Source organism: Ammodytes marinus (genome assembly GCF_949987685.1).
Source record: "Ammodytes marinus genome assembly, chromosome: 4".
Taxonomy (NCBI): Eukaryota; Metazoa; Chordata; class Actinopteri; order Uranoscopiformes; family Ammodytidae; genus Ammodytes; species Ammodytes marinus.
The window spans coordinates 2,813,938-2,834,924 of record NC_137233.1 but is presented as its reverse complement, the minus strand read 5'-3'; the positions used below and the strand labels follow the sequence as shown (position 1 = coordinate 2,834,924).

At 40.1% G+C, this 20,987-nt stretch overlaps 2 protein-coding genes across 2 annotated transcripts in view; one reads left to right on the top strand and one right to left on the bottom strand.

Moving 5' to 3' along the window:
- The first annotated feature begins 260 nt into the window (after nucleotides 1–260).
- LOC307249318 (protein NLRC3-like) lies at nucleotides 261–14,622 on the top strand. The gene is made up of 11 exons (XM_080025979.1): nucleotides 261–276; nucleotides 505–654; nucleotides 6,695–6,814; nucleotides 7,912–8,031; nucleotides 8,217–8,296; nucleotides 8,549–10,436; nucleotides 10,792–10,965; nucleotides 11,900–12,073; nucleotides 12,530–12,703; nucleotides 13,225–13,398; nucleotides 13,487–14,622. The coding sequence occupies exons 2-11, from the start codon at nucleotides 536–538 to the stop codon at nucleotides 13,500–13,502; spliced, it is 3,039 nt and encodes a 1,012-aa protein (XP_079882105.1). The 5' UTR covers nucleotides 261–276; nucleotides 505–535; the 3' UTR covers nucleotides 13,503–14,622.
- Nucleotides 14,623–19,811: 5,189 nt separating this feature from the next.
- The window catches only part of rspo4 (R-spondin 4), a gene marked incomplete at both ends in the record, with an annotated part of 73,118 nt that continues 71,942 nt past the window's right edge, over nucleotides 19,812–20,987 (bottom strand). Inside the window, one exon of the mRNA XM_080025855.1 lies at nucleotides 19,812–19,945. Coding sequence (XP_079881981.1) covers nucleotides 19,812–19,945 — 134 coding nt within the window. The remainder of the gene's footprint in view (nucleotides 19,946–20,987) is intronic.

The window sequence follows — 20,987 nt, the reverse complement described above, 5'->3', positions numbered from 1 at the left end:
CATGTCTACATGCACACGGATAAGCACAGAGAGAGAGAGAGAGAGACCCACATGGATATACATGCACAGATAAGCACACAGAGAGAGAGAGACACACCCACATGGATACACATGCACACAGAGAGAGACACACACAGATACACATGCACACATGATTTCTAATAACTAAAGGACGGGGGCGGGAATTCTGAAAATGAAAGTATTCTGAGTCTGTTCAGACTCCATTTTGAGTCGGCAGGGCAGAGCAGACGGAGGGAAACTTGAGGCTGAGGCAGGGTGAGTGTTAATACAACATTTTTATTATTTTACTGTCATAATCTCTTTCTCCCTGTAAAGTGTATGTGCAAGAAATTATAAATTGAACTCAACAATTTGAGTAACTTGTGGACACTGTGTGTGTGTGTGTGTGTGAGAGAGATTGTGTTACTCCCTGTTCTCTCAGTCCTGCTTGTCTATTCTGATTTCACAATCCCTGTGCTTGTGTTTTTATGAATGCAAGTATAGACTGACTGAAGTCCAGAAGACGAGTGTTAACATGGAGGAAGAGGAGGACAGAGCAGATTCTGGAGTCATCAGCTTTCTGTCTATGAAGAGTGACCGGTCCGAAGAGCGTCTTCCAATCTTCAGTAATGAACCTGGACCCTCAGACACAAAGTGGGTGAACCGATACAAACTCATTCAGTTCGTAACGTTTTGTTGTGTCCGGCCACCAAGTCAAAATCCCAAAGATGAGAAAACATTCTGCTTTCAACTTTCAATTTCATTCCTCACTACATACTACTGGCAGTTGTTTACCAGTTAAACAGAGAGGCAGAGGAAGTGAGACTGAGCCTAAATATGAATGACCCTTCACTCTGTTTGTCACTGTGACTCTAGTCTGCAGTGTAGTTCATACACTGAACTGATTTACAAGAGAATAGTAGAGTAACCTATAGGGCTTTATGGTTGGAGAATGTTTTTCTGTTTTTAATGACACACAAAAAAGTTCAGCAGTGATCAATCAGGTTAGCGAACAAATCCGGCTGGAGCAGGCAAAAAGGGAGGTCCACATTCCAAAGGGCAGGTCAAAACACGTACAGGCAGGATCAGAATTATGGACTGCTGGAGAGCTAGGTGAACACACTAGACCAGGGGTTTTCAAAGTGTGAGAGAGTGAGCCCCCCCTCAGAGAACAAATTTCAGCGGAAGCCCCCCCCCCCCATTTTTTCTAAATCCCTGTGTTTTGAAAGATCTTTTAATTATTTTACAAATGTAAACATATTTTTGAAACATTCTAAAAATTTTTGTGCATTTTTAAGCAAATTTTTTTAATACATTTTAACATCTAAATCCAGTGTTTTAATCCTGCTTCCTTTAAGCATGGATACTACTGACTGAGTGTGCAGCGGAGTGAGAAAGATAGGCAGACAGACTTGCCCAAATTATTGACTAGTTAAATGTCATTCACACATCCAGTGTTTTTTCGCTAGTGCCTCCAATGTCCTGCTGGAGGAAAATAGTAGCCAGCAGAGAACCAGACCCTCCTAGCGGGGTCCGGGGGTATGCCCCCCCGGGAGATTTTTTTTCACCTTTTTAAAGTGAAATGCATGAATCTGGTGCACTTTGAGAGGAAAATTAAGAGGCTAAATATGAGGAATTTTGTGTGAACAAATAATTTGGAGACACTGGGTCTGATGAATTAGAAGCTATTGAAGTTATTCACACATGGATTTTCCATAAAAATATTAATTTAAAATTAAAACAATTGTGCAGGGTCCTCTGGGTTGGGCTTGGCGGTCTTTTTCTTTAACAAGACCTATTTCTCTGTAATATACTGAATGCATTTAAATGCTGTAAGAGGAACGAAGCAGAAGAACTCTTGTCCAGCTATGCCGTGATCTTAATATAAAAACACAAACTAAAAAAAAAAAAAAAATTTTTTTTTTTAGATTTTTTTTTTTTTCACATATTCATCCGCGCCCCCACAGTTTGAAAACCACTGCACTAGACAATCTGGCAAAGAACTGAGGGAAATGGCCCGGTACTACAGGTGAAACTCGAAAAATTAGAATATCGTGCAAAAGTTAATTTATTTCCGTAATTCAACTTAAAAGGTGAAAATAATATATTATATAGACTCATTACATGCAAAGTGAGATATCTCAAGCCTTTATTTGTTATTATTTTGATTATCATGGCTTACAGCTTATGAAAACCCCAAATTCAAAATCTCAGAAAATTTGAATATCACATGAAATCAATAAAAAATTGATTTTAAAATCAAAAATGTCGGCCCTCTAGAAAGTATAATCATGCATATGTACTCAGTACTTGGTTTGGGCCCCTTTTGCATGAATTCCTGCCTCAAAGCGGCGTGGCATGGATGCTATCAGCCTGTGGCACTGCTGAGGTGTTATGGAAGCCCAGGTTGCTTTGATAGAGGCCTTCAGCTCATCTGTAGTGTTGGGTCCGGTGTGTATCATCTTCCTCCTGACAATACTCCATAGATTTTCTATGGAGTTCAGGTCAAGAGAGGTGTCTGGCCAATCCAGCCCAGTAATACCATGGTCAGTCAACCAGTTACTAGTGGTTTCTGGTACTGTGGGCAGGTGTCCAGTCTTGTCTTCATAAACTGTAAGCCATGATAATCAAAATTATAACAAATAAAGGCTTGAAATATCTTACTTTGCATGTAATGAGTCTATATGATGTATTATTTTCACCTTTTAAGTAGAATGAATTAAATAAATTAACTTTTGCACGATATTCTAATTTTTCGAGTTTCACCTGTATACTGAGGGGCTGGTTTGCTGATAAAGAGCAGGTGAGTATGGGCGAGGGGCAGGCCAGGTGAATGAAATCAGCAGGTAGTACAGAGCAGGAGGGAGTGGCAGAGTCTGGAATGACATAAGTTACGGCCCCCACACACATCCTACCTCTACTGCGCGTCTACCTCGCGTCTGCGTCTGACTTTTTGTCACTGACAGCGTAATCAACCTAGAGCGAGCACACATCCAACCTCAGACGCACTGCTGAGGCGCGTCGGAGGCACGTCTGCAGCGACGCTCCCCTTTACCTCAGGAGGAGGAGCCTATTTTTTTCTGAGAGCCGCGCGTCTCTCTGCTTTAACTGATAGAAAAATACTCTGCTGAGAGTCATATTGACTTCATACCGGCAACTTTCGCTGTAGTTTCACCATTTCCTGGTGTGTCCCTTTCAAAATAAAACTTCCAACAAGCGAAAATGTGGCAAAAAAAGAAAAAAGAAAAAGGCAATGGGGCGCACGGATTACTGTCCAGACTCAATATTAGACTCAATATAAATCATATGCATCATAAATGACACAAAATAAATTAATAAATTAATTTTTAATGGGAATTATCTATGAAAACTCTATGTAGAAAGATAGGGCTTTTAGAAGCAGCGCTGCAGCAGCAGCAGCTGCTGAGACGTTCCATGTGTGTCCGAGAAAAGTCCGAGAGACGCAGCAGTAAGGTAAAGGCCAGGACACACCAGTCCGACTACCCGAAAATGGAGGCGGCCGATTCAGACACCTCCAGTCTTCCCGTTGCGACCGAAAAAGTGCAAAGAACACACCATGCCGTCTGCTGAATTTCCTTACGCTCTGCGCTTGCGCGGGACGTAATGTCTCTACAACAGCAGGAGGCGCTAATCTGTATTGTGGCCCAAAAAAATACGAAAGCCGGAAATGATGGGACAGCTCTCTAGACCATAAACATAGATACAAAATACGTATTTATATTTATGGACCATAAGAGCACAATTTTTAGCAGAGAGTGTTGAGCATGGTGTCGAGCAGTCAACAAGGGTTGATGCATGTGAGTACTCTCAAAACGAAACGAACAGACACATTAAAACGATGGCTAGCTGTTGTTAGCTGTTTGTGCTACCCGCCTCACTTCCGGGCTTCACTGATTCGCTAGCCCTCCACCAATCAAATTGCTCCAACGGAAAGACTGTCGGCCGCCGATTGAACAATCGGCGGCCGACAGGCTCAAAAGAAGCCCAACGACATCTACGACGACCGACGTCACGGCACACACCAAACAGATTCGTGTCCCGACCCCCTACCGACTCTACGACGGCGATTATCGGGCCGGTGTGTCCGGGCCTTAAGGCGACGCGCTCCAGAGGTAGACGCAGGATGTGTGCAGAGGCCGTCAGGCTGTGTTTGAAAAGCCCTACTAACACCCTACTCATACTAAAAGCCCTACTAACACCCTACTCATACTAAAAGCCCTACTAACACCCTACTCATACTAATAGCCCTTCTAACACCCTACTCATACTAAAAGCCTTACTAACACCCTACTCATACTAAAAGCCCTACTAACATCCTACTCATACTAAAAGCCCTACTAACGTCCTACTCATACTAAAAGCCCTACTAACGTCCTACTCATACTAAAAGCCCTACTAACACCCTACTCATACTAAAAGCCCTACTAACACCCTACTCATACTAATTTGAATATGTTGTGGTTGTGTATGCAAGTTTGCTTAGGCGAGAAATGCCCGGATGAGTATTTTCTTCCGGGAAGATTTTGTGTATGAATCGATAGGATGCTTTTCCACTGCCCCACAATGCATTGCGTCTTTTCAAACAACACATTTTCTTTATTGCTTCTACTTCTGTATACTTCAGTGTAACGGCCCCAACGAACTTCGCATACACAATGGGTGGTTAACCCATTGATGACTATGGCAATCTAGGATGCATGTCCTTAATGCCTGAGGGTTTTCTGAAAAAATTGTACGAATTGTCAAGTCTACCAAAACCATCTAAAAAATATCTAAGCCTGTGTAGCACATAGAAACATGAAATAAAATACATTTAAAAGTTAAGGTTCACAGGTTTTATTTAAACGTGCTCCCTGAGCGCTTACCAACCAACACATTTTTCTAAAATTAGATGGGGGAGAAAAAAAAATAAAAAATAATATAAAATATTTCAAAACTAGGTAACACTTTATAATAACTATCCGTTGTAACTCGTTAATAGATCATTAGTAAACTCTTAATTAATGATTATTAATGATTTGTTAAGTGTCTGTTAGCAGTTTGTTAAGGATTTATAACAATGGTAGATAGTTAATAGCTTAATAATTGAATCAGTTCATCTGGGAGGTAATCCGAGATACCGACGAGGCTGAAATAGGCTATAGACTATACACAGTGCATGGGCAACTGAGGGCAGCCCCATTTTCAAATATTTTTAAATAAACTCAATACACACTGTGCATGCCATGGACTTGAACGTGACGTGATCAGTTAATCTCGGATTACCTCCCAGATGAACTGATTCAATTATTAAGCTATTAACTATCTACCATTGTTATAAATCCTTAACAAACTGCTAACAAACACTTAAAAAATCATTAATAATCATTAATTAAGAGTTTACTAATGATCTATTAACGAGTTACAACGGATAGTTATTATAAAGTGTTACCAAAAACGATGTGCTAAATGAGGTTATAATCCTGCTTCCTTTTAGCATGGATATTAGTGACTGAGTGTGCAGTGGAGGGATAAAGACAGACAGATATAGGAAGGAGGAGATAGCTTTATTTTATAATTGAGATAAGTTATCATTGGCACCATGAATCCGACTTCCCAGTACAACTGGAACGCAAACTGACTCTCGCTGTTGGGAGCCGATCAGCTGGTCCAAACGGCTGTGTACCACGGAGATGAAAACAAAACTGAAACTTAACTATCGCCTGGCTGGGCTGAATTTGAGTTGGAGCAGCAAAATATAGCCTAAATTCATAAATATTGTTAATAAATAGATGCAATGTGTTGTCTGATTTTCGTCAGTAGTCTATAGTAGACCTTGATTCTGCGCACCAACTGTTCTGTAATACACTATCGCCGACACAGCCGGCGTATTTTTTTTATTATTTTGTTTTATTTTTTTATTTTTTGATTGACGTGATTTTCGGCAAACCACACCACTCTTGGATGGTCACGTGGTCTTAAAAAATCAACAAAACCCACCTCATGTGTATTTGAACCAATGACAGTGTATTCTATGCTGCGTATGCCATGAAAATTAGATAAAGTAACAATGCTGCGTGACGCAGCATCAGGCAGGAGATACAATGTGGCATCGCGCAGCAGCCGTCATCAATGGGTTAAGTAGACAGTATGTAGTATACACATGTTGAGTATGTAGGAGGGAGGACGTTAGTAGGGCTTTTACAACACAGCCTTAGTGTGGCAAAACAGGCAACAGACAAATGCAAAAACTAAAGCCTGGCTGAAGTTGAGACAGATTGTCTTTTTCATCAACAACACTTTTAAAATTATATGCTATATTTAATATCACAATTCAAATCATTATGTCTACATATATGGAGCACAGAGTGAAAGTTTTGATGAGCATGTGAAAAAAGGAAATGTGGGGTTGTGTTATTGCCCTGTCTATGGGAAATAAAGGCAGACAAAAAGTTGAAATTTGTCTCTTCCCGATCCCCAAACAAAATCGCAGAAGCAGTTTTCCAAATAATGTAGAATATATTTATAACAACATGAAATAACAAACCTAAAGACTTCAGGCCAATACAATAATCAAAATAATATCACTCAGTGATACGCAGTTTGTGTAATAAGAGCTTCCTGAACTGCCTTTTCCTCTTGAGTATTGATCAAGGATTCATGTGACTTAATAAAAACATGTTTGTGTTTGCAGGGTTCAGTACCAGGGACAGAGATCAGAGTCTGGAGTCTCCAGCTGTCTGTCTATGAAGAGTGACCTGTCCAAAGATTATCCTCTAAACTTCAGTAATGAACCTGGACCCTCAGACACACAGTAAGTGAACTGATACTAACTCATTCAGCTCGTAGCGTTTTTTTTTTTTTTAAATAATGGGGTTATATGTGAAATAAAGGCAGACAAAAAGTATGAATCGAGAAGCCTGGTACAAGCGGAGTGACTGCACCTACTCCCCGGGCTTGTGAGGTAAACCAGGCCTGCTGCAGCGGGGAGACCCCCGGCCCCTGACAGGACTACCAACGCGCAATGGGAGCCACGAATGAGAATGGAGCGGCTGTGTCATCCAAGTGGACCCGTGTGGTGAAGGAGGGTTTCCGGTTAAAACATGCCACTGGGAAGTCTCCTATGCCATCCAAACCCCGCCTGAACCCCTCTAGAGAGAAGAAGACCAGCGGGATTGTTGGATCGGGTGCTGGGGAAGCATACAAGCCATAACAACAAAGTCTGAGTGTTTTTGTTACACACTTCTCGCCTGACTTGGAGCCGGACTCACTGGCTAGTTACTTGAAAGAGAAACAAGGCCGTGACGTCACTTGTGAAAAGATAGACTCTGTACAGACCCGGTTCAGTTCATTCAAAATAACCGCCGTATGCAGAGAGGTGGCTGAAATGTATGAGCCGCAGCTGTGGCCTGAAGGGACTTTTGTGAGGCGCTTCTTTGAGGTGCGCAAACCCAGGGTTGCCGCAGGTCCAGTGGGTGATCATGCACGGAACGTGGTGTCTGTGAACGAGACTGTAATGTAGGTATGTCTGTGTCTCTTATGACCGGTTTTAGAGTTGTGTCATACAACCCGCGTGGCCTGCGCCTCGGACATGGGGCAGGGGACAAAGCGCAGCAAATTGTAATTGACAAGCTCTTGGAGAACACAGACATCTTGTGCATACAAGACATTTTTTTAGCGAAACAAGACCTAGATCAACTGAACTCTGTCAATAATGACTTACATGGGGCAGGGGAGTCTACAACAGATCTAAGCACTGGAATGCTGCAGGGAAGACATCCTGGGGGAGTGGCCATACTTTGGCATAAGAAACCAGCAGTTTGTGTAATAACAGCTTCCTGAACTGCCTTTTCCTCTTGAGTATTGATCAAGGATTCATGTGACTTAATAAAAACATGTTTGTGTTTGCAGGGTTCAGTACCAGGGACAGAGATCAGAGTCTGGAGTCTCCAGCTGTCTGTCTATGAAGAGTGACCTGTCCAAAGATTATCCTCTAAACTTCAGTAATGAACCTGGACCCTCAGACACACAGTAAGTGAACTGATTGTTCTAGGAGAGTGGATATAAATGGAGTAGTAATTTTCAATTAGACTGAATGTTAAATTCCAATAGAAAAGCATTAACACTTTTACTGTTCTCTGTGACTATCTGTGGACAAATCTGGATATTTGTTTTAGCATCAACAAATAATGTATTAATAAAGAAATGTTCCATAGGAAGATAACTCCAGAGTGTGCAGAAAGATCCACAACCAGACCTGGACTGCGGACAGACAGTCAGACCAGCACTATACAAAGTAACACTTAAGATCTTTCATGTCATCTTTTGATGTCATCATGTCTGAAATAATATGGTTTGAATCCAACATGGATGACACTGCAATGTTAGGCCTTATGCAGAGAGGCAAGAGCACTGTCGCTTGTCTGCCTCCAGTAGTAGACTCAACGATTTGGCCATAGTCAGAATTTACCATACATGTTCATGGTTTGAATTTAAAACCATTACTGTACTGTACTGTCACCTGTTCTTTGTTTTGTCTCTTCTTTAGTGAGTGCTGATCTGCAGGAGGTTTTAGATGAACATAAGATCAGTCTAAAGAGGAGCTGTGAACATGTGACTGAAGGAACTGATCAAACAGGAAGTGGAACTCTCCTCAACAGGATCTACACTGAGCTCTACATCACAGAGGGACAGAGTGAAGAGGTTAATACCCAACATGAGGTCAGGCAGCTTGAGACCGCTTCCAAGAAGAAGAACCTCCATGACACTCCAATCAAGTGCCACAACATCTTTAAAGCCTTACCCGACCAACAGGGACCTATCAAACACATCAGAGTCGTCCTGACGAATGGCGTCGCTGGAATTGGAAAAACCTTCTCAGTGCAAAAGTTCACTCTGGACTGGGCTGAGGGCTTAGAAAACCAAGATGTCAGTCTGCTGATTACGCTATCATTCAGGGAGCTGAACTTGATCAAAGACAAGCAGTACAGTCTTCTCAAGCTGCTCCATGATTTCCATCCTACATTACAGAAGGTCACAGCAGAGAAACTTGCTCTCTGTAACGTTTTGTTCATCTTTGACGGTCTGGATGAAAGCAGGCTTTCACTGGATTTCCACAACAATGTGGTTGTGTCTGATGTCACACAGGAGTCTTCAGTCAATGTGCTGCTGAAAAACCTCATCCAGGGGAATCTGCTTCCCTCGGCTCTCATCTGGATAACTTCCCGACCTGCAGCAGCCAATCAGATCCCTCCTACTTGTGTTGACAGGTTAACAGAAGTACGAGGCTTCACTGACCCTCAGAAGGAGGAGTACTTCAAGAGGAGATACAGTGATGAAGAGCTGTCCAGCAGAATCATCTCACACATCAAGACATCCAGAAGCATCCACATCATGTGTCTTATCCCAGTCTTCTGCTGGATCACTTCTACAGTTATGGAGCACATGTTGACTACAGACCAGAGTGGAGAGCTGCCCAAGACCCTGACTGATATGTTCTTACACTTTATGTTGGTTCAGACTAGGAGGAAGAAGCAGAAGTATGACGGGAGACGTAAGACGAGTCCACAGGAGCTGACGGAGGCTGACAGGGAAGTTCTTCTGAAGCTGGGGAGGTTGGGGTTTGAACAACTGCAAAAAGGAAACGTCATGTTCTACCAAGAAGACCTGGAACAGTGTGGTCTGGATGTCACAGAGGCATCGGTATACTCAGGAGTTTGTACCGAGATCCTTAAAAGAGAAAAGAGTGTGATTTTTGAGAAAGCAGTCTTCTGCTTTGTTCATCTGAGCATTCAGGAGTTTCTGGCTGCAGTCTACATGTACCACTGTTTCACCAACAACAACACAGAGGTACTGGAGGGTTTCCTGGGAAAAAACTGGGACACATATAATAAATCCCTGGATGTCTTCCTGAGGAGAGTCATGGAGAAATCTCTCAAAAGTAAAAATGGCCACCTGGACCTGTTTGTCCGCTTCCTTCATGGCCTCTCTCTGGAGTCCAACCAGAGACTCTTAGGAGGCCTGCTGGATCCAACAGAAAAGAGGCCAGAAACGATCCAAAATCGCTTAAGAGGCCTGCTGGGTCTAACGGACAACAGTCAAGAACAAAGGCAGAAGAAAGGCAAGGAAATCATCAAGAGAGTCATCAACAACCTGAATGAGATGACCAGTTCTAAGATCTCTCCTGACAGAAGCATCAACATCTTCCACTGTCTGACGGAGATGAACGACCTCTCAGTTCATCAGGAGATCCAAAAGTTCCTGAAGTCAGCGAACAGATCAAAGATGGAACTCTCTGAGATCCACTGCTCTGCTCTGGCCTACATGCTGCAGATGTCAGAGGAGGTTCTCAATGAGTTCGACCTGAAGACGTACAACACATCAGACCAGGGACGACTTAGACTGATTCCAGCTGTTAGGAACTGCAGAAAGGCTGTGTAAGTCCAGATGTGAATAATAGTATTAACCAGTGTAGATTAGTTCTATACATATACACATTATAAAAGCTTTTATTCTTCTTATTCTTGAAATAGTGTTCCACTTGTTAATTCAAGAAATTGTTGGTTGCATTTTGTCACAGATGGTCTTGAGCTTTCTGAGATGCTGAGTGCAGAAAATGCCGGCGTTTGGCTATTGTGTTTACAGCTCTTAATGAGATTTAAAACAAAGATCACATAGCTGCAGAGGAAAATTATTATTTCAGGTCAAACATTGAGATAGGATAAACTGAATCAGGAAATGTTAAAGTGTTCTGTCATCTGTCTTTCTTTCATGATGTCATTGTCATTACAGACTTTCTAAATGTGAACTCTCAGAAGCTCACTTTGAAGTTGTGGCCTCGGCTCTGAAGTCCAACCCCTCTGATCTGATAGAGCTGTACCTGAGTGACAATGATCTGAAGGATTCAGGAGTGAAACTTCTCTGTGCCGGACTGGAGAGTCCAAACTGCCGACTGGAGACACTGAGGTCAGTTCACTGACTGGAGCTTATATAGTGTTTTGTGTTTATTCAGTTGATCGATGTTTTAAAGTTTTGGTTCATGAAATGTTTGACGGACAGTTTTGTCACATTGTGGTCCATCAGTCATTGGAGATGATGTCAGTACTGGTGAGGCTGTAGAGTAGCCTGGCTCCGCCCGCCTACCTTCTTCCGCTCAATTTCCATTTTACTTCAGTAGTCAGTCTTGGTCTGAGGCGTATTAGTGGGATTTTGCTCGAACAGATTTTTGTGCGGTCCAATCAGCGAACGGAGCGAGTGGCTGAGAGCGATGATGTGGAAGTCGTGCTCCAGTTTCAGTTGAATGCTGCGTTCCTTTATACTCGGAATTCGGAAATTTCCGACTTGGTAGTTCCGAGTTCCGACCTGTCTGTGTTCCAGTGCATCTGCTCGGGAAAGTATGGATGCCTACAACCTTTCTCATCCAAATAACCAAACGTTAGGCTCTAGCAAGTTACCGTTGCTAGGTACCGAGTTCCTAGTACAACTGGAACACACTGTCAGAAGCTCAATAAGATATCATCATGTTCCACAACAACACAATTATAAAGTCACTCCGGTCATTGTAGAGAAAAGCTCATTGATTTGGACAAAGTCATGTTGAGTTACACAATAAAACCTGAACACATCTGATGCATTGTCACATTTCTATACTGAAGATCCTCCCAACAAATATTTCTTTTTACATTGAAAACGTTTAACTTGTATGTTCATGTAAACTTTTGAAATTAATGAATGAAAACGTTTACTAGTTGAAGTAACAATTTTTTTTTGGTTAAAATTAATTTAATTCATTTTAAAACACACACACACACACACACACACACACACACACACACACACACACACACACACACACATACAAACATTGTTTCAAAACTTACATTATTTATTCTTTATTCAGATTGTGGGACTGCAGTTTGTCAGAGATCAGCTGTGCTTCTCTGGCCTCAGCTCTGAAGTCCAACCCCTCCCATCTCAGAAAGTTGGTTCTGGGTGAGAACAAGCTGCAGGATTCAGGATTGAAGCTGCTGTGTGGTTTTCTGGAGAGTCCACTCTGTAGACTGGAGACTCTGAGGTCAGGTCACTGACTGTAACTATTGTAGATCGTATATAAATGAACAATTTAACCTAATTATGTAAAAACTTAATTAACATCCATAAAGTTATACATTTTCTTTGTTCATATTTTCATTTCTCTTGTGCAGTCACAAAATAAAGTAGATGTATGTATATCATTTTGGGTAAACTGTCACATATTAATAGCGAAGAATCCCCCAACTAATATTTTTGTTTACATTGAAAACGTTTACTAGTTCAAGGAGATTTTTTTTTAAAGTTCTCCTTAATTTCAGTTTGTTTTAACAAATAATATCTGATCATTGATTTTGATCCTTCAGAACCCACACCCACCCACCCACGCACGCATGCACACATATCTATGCACGCACGCACACACACACACACACAGACACACACACACACACACACACTGTATTTAAACTCAAAATAACTTCTTAAATTCTTTATTCAGATTGTGGCGGTGCAGTTTGTCAGAGATCAGCTGTGATTCTCTTGCCTCTGCACTGAAGTCCAACCCCTCCCATCTTGGAGAGCTGAATCTGAGCCACAACAAGCTGCAGGATTCAGGAGTGAAGCTGTTGTGTGGTTTTCTGGAGAGTCCACACTGTAGACTGGAGACTCTGGGGTCAGTTGACTAACATCCATATTTTTTATTTTTATTTATCCTTTATTTAACCAGGTTAGTCTCATTGAGATTAAAATCTCTTTTACAAGAGAGACCTGGCCAAGCTGTACAGCAGAACACAGTTACACATAAAACACAATACAAAATACAAGTTCGATATTAAGAGCAGTTGTAAAACATAAAAAAATAAGATTATTAACTAAAAACATTCACAATTTCCAGGTTGTCATAAAGTCGTACATTTCCTAGTTCATATTTTCATTTCTCTTGTATAAAGTATAGTCTGCAGTTACAAAGAAAGTAAATGTATGTTCATAATTTTTGGTAAATTGTCAAAATTTTTAAGAGGAAATATTTATTTTTTTCCATTTTAGTTTGTTTGTTAGCAAATACTATCTGATCATCGTCTGTTCCTTCAGAACACACACACACACGCACGCACGCACGCACGCACGCACACACACACACACACACACACACACACACAGTCTCTAAACGTACATCATTTATTCTTTATTCAGATTGAGTTCCTGCAGGTTGTCAGAGATCAGCTGTGCTTCTCTGGCCTCATCTCTGAAGTCCAACCCCTCCCATCTCAGAGAGCTGGAGCTGTATGGAAACAACCTGCATGATTCAGCAGTGAATCCTCTGTCTGATCTTAAGAAGAGTCCACACTATAGACTGGAGACTCTGAGGTCAGTGGAGGGTTGGTCAGAAAGCTGCTCTTTATACTGGATGTGCTCATGTGATTTGTGACTTCTGTTGTCTGTCTTCTCTCAACAGATGGAGGTCTCAGTGAGTGACTGACTGACTGATCATCAAGGTGTGTGTCCTGATGATCTAGAGCTTGAAGCAGCAGCTTGTGCTTGTGATAACCCTATCTGCTGTGTAGTTATCTATCATCTGACAAATTCAACCGTGGGTTTCTAGATTCTGTACATTTATTTCCTCTCTTGTTCTTAAATTGGACAGGGCAGTTATAGTTGAGGGTTTTACCATTTATATTCATAAATATATTTTTATATACGATCTTTCAAATGCATTTGCCACACATTTTTATATATTGCAAGATCTTTTAACCTTGTTTTTTTTTCTTGTTAGTGTATTGTCTTTATGTGTCTTTGTTTTATTGTAATAAAAAAAAACAGAATGCCCAAACCAACCAAGTAAAGTAAGAGCTGCTGAGTAAAAGTGCTGGCTGTTTTCAACACGATGTTTAAGCATAAGGCTTAATTAGCTCTTACAATTATTATTATTATAAATAGGGTATACGTTACTGAATAGGTGAGCAAAGTAAAGCCTGTGTTTTAATGGGGCTGCTTATTACGTTGTGGTCTTGAAGTGGTTTTCCATGTAATTTATATATCCGTCTCATCACTGGTTGTTTTCACTGGGAGGCTCAGTTCATAACTTCTGCTGCAGTGGATTGTGGGTCAGAACCTCCATAAAGCTGCTGGTTTCAACGCTAAAAATCACCACCGGATGTAGTAGGACATTGGGTATTTTTCAGCATGCTGCTTGTGTGTGTGTGTGTGTGTGTGTGTGTGTGTGTGTGTGTGTGTGTGTGTGTGTGTGTGTGACTGTGTGTGTGTGTGTGTGACTGTGTGTGTGTGTGTGTGTGTGTGTGTGACTGTGTGTGTGTGTGACTGTGTGTGTGTGACTGTGTGTGTGTGTGTGCGCTGGTGGGTGTTTTTTGTTTGTTTTTTGTTTCTCCCATAATGAATGTTATAGGAATGCATTGGCCAAAGGTTTATATGAAAGACTGTATAAATAAAATATTTGTTATCGACTGTCTTCCCACTGAGGCGATGAACCAAAATATGATCAAGCATCACGTTTGATGTGAACACAGCTTTACATGTTTCACTTTGTGTCATGAAGAATAAAACATAGAATATATACTGTAAAAGTTACACCTGTTTGAATAAAATTATGGAAGAAAATAAGTATGTTATTTCAGGATTTGTAAGAAAGCAGAACTAGGTTACTTTGCAAACAGTCCAATTTTATCAATGAAACTTTATACCACAACTGCTGAACAGAATAGCATGCTGTTTTCAACACTAAAAATCTCGGCCGGATGTACTAGACATCTAGGTATTTCTAACCATCCTAAATCTGGCCACAAGAATTGGGACATCCTAAATCTTTTTTCTACCACACTAAATATGCTAGTAGATTGTATGGGGAATGCAGGGAAAGTATTTATTATATGAATGCATTGTGGGAAAATGGGCCATCTTTTCTTTCCCATTTCTAAATCAGTGAATCTGTGTTCGATCTCTGGGTCTGCTTCTGAGAGCTGTGGGCTGGCACTTAACAGAACAACTTACACCTGGCAGCTTGATAAAGAGAGAGCAATCAGTCCCCTTGTCATCCTGGATTGACATTTGTGCAATTGACTAATCCAAAGTGCCCAGACTAGACTTTTTATCAAGGCTGGCTTTTTCAATCTTTCTGGATATCTGAATTACATTGTAATGCAACAGGCCACTGGTTAATATGGTTATATCTACAGGCTTGCATAAAGGGAAAGGAAAACTATTTTACTTTGCAAACAGTAACAATTTTTTATCAATGAAACGTCATACCACGTCTGCTGCAGCAAAATATACATTTATTGATCCAAACATACATTCATTCTGTGGAATAGGATCCCATGTAGTCGTTGAGATATCGATAAATATACAGTCGACAGGATCCAGGCATTTGAAAACAGAAAAAATAAGGAAAAAATAAGGAATTCTCACATCTTTACGGCGGTCCCTTGAATGTACACAGACCCTGCATTCCAAATCTCATACTCTTTCTTTTTTCTATTCTACATACTACATCTGACCATAAACATAATCTAGTTAAGATGCAGTAGGCATAGAACTGGGACATACTTTTACTTATTTATTTAATCATAACATTGCGCCTTGATCTTGCCTCTTGCTTTTATATCCGTCGCATCCCCGTTTGTTTTCATGCGGAGGCTTCGTCGATGTGACGTCACTTCACGTGCACGAGTAGGAGCCGCCCCTTGAGTTGGGAAGGTCTATTGATCGTGGCCAGACCCTCTATCCTTCAAGGAATCAGGGTCTGGATTTCCAGAATCGCCCAAATAGTATAGGGATTGGAACGCAGTCAGAATATCTACTGAAAAACAAGTCCGCTTAATACTGATTTTATTAATTTAAAGGTCTAGTCAGTGATTCTGGAGAACACTTGTTGTCAAAATCACTTTTTGTCAAAGTCGGTTAATATCTCCTCACAATCCTCTACCTGTCTGTACTGTGTCCACACTGAAAACATCCAGTGTTTAAACACAGCCTAGGCTCTGTAAACGGGCCTGTTTTTTAAGCTATGGTGTCTCCCTTTGTTTACATATCAGTTCACAGAGCCTAGGATGTGTATATATGCAAGAATATTTGTTCAGCGCAAACACAGTAAAGACAGGTAGCAGATCATGAGGAGATATACACTGATTTTGACAACAAGCGTTCTCCAGAATCACTCAGTGCGTTTACATGCAGACTCATAATCGGGTAAATAAACAAATAAGACTTCAACAGGACCTTTATCCGATCTACTTCGCACACAAATCGGCACATTATCGAATATTTGAAAGGCCATGTATACTCAGACAAGTGACGGGGTCCGTTCGAGTGGCAAGTTCGGTATATGTGATAATCCAATCCAGTTGTCCCATGGAAACGCACTGAATGACTCCACCTTTAAACGTTGAAACTCCTTATTTTTTCTGACATAATCAACAAATGCAACAGGATAAAATATGACAGTTACTCTAATAACTTTAATATTGAGATGATTCAGAGTCTTTAAAAATATAGAAATCTGGTTCTTAGATAAGACATATTGACAACTTGTATTGAGCAGCTTCTCTGTAATAAGAGTAACTTAGTTTATAACATCCACGTGAATTATTTTTATATTTTCTTAAAAAGTGCTCCGAGGAACTTTTAGTGTGTGTTGATTCTAGCGCCCCCCTTTGGACAAAAGCAGTAGTGTTTTACCACGCCAGCTGTTGTTCCTGGGTGAGCATGTACCCATGACAAAGGCATTAAGAAAAACTAGATAAAAATAGCATTCTTTGCACTGATGGTCTCGTTTTGCTGTTACATGTAATTTATGATCATCAGAGGAAAAATTAAACTGTTTCAGAAATATTTAAAAGTTCCTCGTAGCACCTTTTAAAGATTCCTCTTACAAAAGCAGCAGGTAACACATCACAACTCAACCAAGAAAACGAAACTTATTGTTAATTTAATGCTTTTGAATGTTCATATATATTTATATTTATTTATATATATTTATACTGTAAATCACATTTCTTCGCCCACCCAATAGTTATCTGCAGCTGACACCACATAGTCCATGACTCCTACAACTGACTAAAGCACAAACACAAGGCAAGTTATTGAGGAGTTTATCAATTGGTAAATGGTAAATGGACTTAACTTACTTAATATAGCACTTTTTTAGCCGTTTTTCTCAGCCCCAAAGCGCTTTACATTTCTTATCACACACACACACACACACACACACACACACACACACACACACACACACACACACACACACACACATACACTTATACACCGATGACAATAATCCAATTGTGTCCTTGAGCAAGGCACAATAGCCGTCATTGTTTTATTAAAGGTGCTCTGAGGAACTTTCAGTATGTGTGATTTCTAGCGCCCATCTTTGTACAAATAAAGCGGTAGTGTTTTTTTCTACGCCAGCTGTTGTTCCTGGGTGAGTGTATAGCCCTTGAAAAAGAGTCTCCGGTCTCAATGGGATGTACATGTATAAATAAAGGCTATAAAAACATATATATATATATATATCGGCCTGTGTAAGTTCCAGGGTTTTAAAGAGAGTGGATTTGTGGCCGGTAGTAAAATGTTGGCTGAACAATTAACGGAACAATTCTCACTAAGGACTTCGCGCCCGTTTGTTTCCCATCAAAGAGACTTTCATGGAGGCATGTATAGCAGGTTTTAAACTGGCAAAGGCTTTATGGGAAATGCTTAAACACATTTCTTAGACCTTAGGGACCCACACAGAGAGGATTTTTGAGCGACACTGAACTGTGTTTCCTATTAAAAACTCTTTGGTAGTGAAAATGTCATAGTTGCTGAAATTTCTGGGACAATTTTTTGATGGGAATTTGTTTGTACCACAATCATCTAAAGACATTTGAATATCAAAGTAAGTTTAATTTAAATGTATTATTATTATTATTATTATTATTATTATTATTATTATTATTATTATTATTATTATTATTATTATTATTATTATTATTATTATTATTATTATTATTATTTCTTGATTATAAATATTTTTTTCTTTTCTGATTGGTTTTATGTAATATTCTAATATCTTGAGATAGTGGATTTTTGATTACATGAGCTGTAAGCCGTGATCATCAAATTAATGTTAGGGTTAATGCGGGCGACTGTGGCTCAGTTGGTAGAGCGGGTCGGCCGATGATCAAAGGGTTGGAGGTTCGATCCCCACCCTGCCACCTGTGTCATGGTTGTTGTGTCCTTGGGCAAGACGCTTCACCCACCTTGCCTCGTGTGAATGTCGATAGTTAGCCTGCTAGCGGTGTATGAATGTGTGTGTGAATGGTAACGTGAGAAAGGAAAACAGGTCTCCCTTGAAAAAGAGTCTTCGGTCTCAATGGGATTTACCAGGTTAAGAAGAATGCACACATTTCACTCTTTTGTAAATTACTAGAAATGTGCAAAAACTAAATGTTGGAACAGTAATTTTTATGATATTTTTAGATGCTATTCAGCTCTACATTGCTATCACTCAAGACCAGATCATTCTCTTTCCATATGTATCTTTGTTTAAAGGTGAAGTAAGCGATTTATTTATGTTAATATAAGTGTTAAATTGCTCTTTATTCGTACAGTGATCACTCAATTAAAGGAATACTTCACCCATACGGAACCAGCGTTCTATCATTATAAAATCACTATTATAATATAATGAATGAGGTTTTTCTTCCCTCTGTCTTCCCTCAGTCTTCCCTTGGCCCAGCTGTCCTGTTAATCCTAACCCTTACTGTGATGTCACAGTAAGGAAAATGTAGGGTAGACAGTGAGACCATAAAACACTCTTTCTGCCTTTTCTCAGGCTAGGATGATCTGATTAAATTTTTTTTGCACATTTACACTAAATAGGATCTCCAAATTCAATACACCTTCATATTCCCACCGGTGAAGTAGGTCTTTAAGGTGAGTGCTTAATTTTACTTGTGTCTTTTGAAAATTTAACGAGAAATATGCATTCACCATATGTCAGAATCGTTATTTTGATGGTATATTCAGCAGCTCGACGTAGTTATCACTCAAGATAAAACAATTCTCTTTCCATGTGAACATTCGATTTATCCACAGAACGGAAGATTTTGATTTACTATGACATATCTTCTTGGAAGGAGACATTTGACTCATATGTCAAACGGATCACAAAGAATTATTTTTTCTTTTTCCAAGTCATACCATTTAACTAGATTGTTCATTTTGATTTTTCCCATAAACAAAATAAAATGTTGAGTGGGTCTTCGATTAGGTTTTAAGGTTGCCTGTTGAAACATGACAGTTTGTTTGGGTGGAAAAATGTGACTCCTCGTTCAAAATATACATACTTTTTGTTCCTATTCATAACCTTTAACTAAATTGTTCACAGAGACACAGACAGACAGATGGAGATGCACGCATGCACGCACACACACACACACACACACACACACACACACACACACACACACACACACACACACACGACCCCGCCCCCCTCACACACACACACACACACACACACACACACACACACACACACACACACACACACACACACACACACACACACACACACACACAGTTTAGATTCTTCCAGTAAACAAGCTTTCTGTCTAGTGGCCTTTATCAATAAGATTTTAAAAGGTTGTGTTCAAGGTCGATTGGAAAAAAAACGAAATCATAAACAAAGGGTTTTTTAGTGTCTGATTCCAAACGAAGCCCTTTGATGATGTCAGCTGACTTGATGTTCCAACATGTGTCTGGCGTCGTGGCGATGGTCGTTAGGGGTCCGTTGTGCCGTTGGTTACGTTGCCAGCGCTGTTGCTGTTGTTGTTGTTGTTTTGGTTTCGTAGGAGCCGGAGACGTTTCCTCTCTCTCTTTCTGCCCAGTCCAACTTTTCTATTCGTTTTTCTCTCTGACGGATAGAAAGAAAGCAAAGAGAAAAAACATTAAGTATGTTTGTTTATTGACAATTTTTTTTGTGTAGGCCTACGTTACATATGAATCAATCACATATTCAAAGTGTAAACATAAAAGAAGGAGAAAGAGCATTAATAAAATAAACATAAAATAATTTACATAAAATAAGTGGAAAATTCCTCCTTTTTTTCACCACTTTACTATTTGTTTTTCACATAAAAAAATAGAATAAAAAAATAAAAGTAGGCTACCACTATGTCGCACTGGGAGCCCTGTAAAAACTGTGTAAAGATCGTTGATAAATGGTTTAAGATCATTTGTGTTAGACGAATATGAGAACAGTATTTTTACACAGACACAGAATAGCTTAAAGATGCTTAGGTCTATTTACAGTGGCTACGAGGAACAGTCCAACTTTGCTATTCGTTTTTCTCTCTGACGGATAGAAAGGGAGAAACACAGTGAATGATATAAATATCCTTAAAGAGTCTGATGAATTTAAGGATTACGTGAAAAAAAATCCTCCTTTTATTTTATGCTAAAAAGGGGCCACAAAATATTAACAAGGAGAGAGAGAGAGAGAGAGAGAGAGAGAGAGAGAGAGAGAGAGAGAGAGAGAGAGAGAGAGAGAGAGAGAGAGAGAGAGAGAGAGAGAGAGAGAGAGAGAGAGACCGAGAGAGACCGAGAGAGACCGAGAGAGAGAGAGAGACCGAGACCGAGACCGAGACCGAGACCGAGACCGAGACCGAGAGAGAGAGAGAGACCGAGAGAGAGACCGAGACCGAGACCGAGACCGACCCCTGGAAAAAAAATAATACATGAAAAATTTAAATTGTAAAAAATGAACCACTACGTCGCACTGGAATAAACTAGTAGCCTAAATATTTTTTTTACACTTTTTTGTGTCGTCCAAACAAGAGTTTCTTCTTCAATCGTCAAACGATCTTAAAATGTCTTTCGTTTGAATTGTATTTTTCATTGTCTATTTGTAAGAAAATGTATAACATTTTAAAGGAAAACTTCACCCATACGGAACC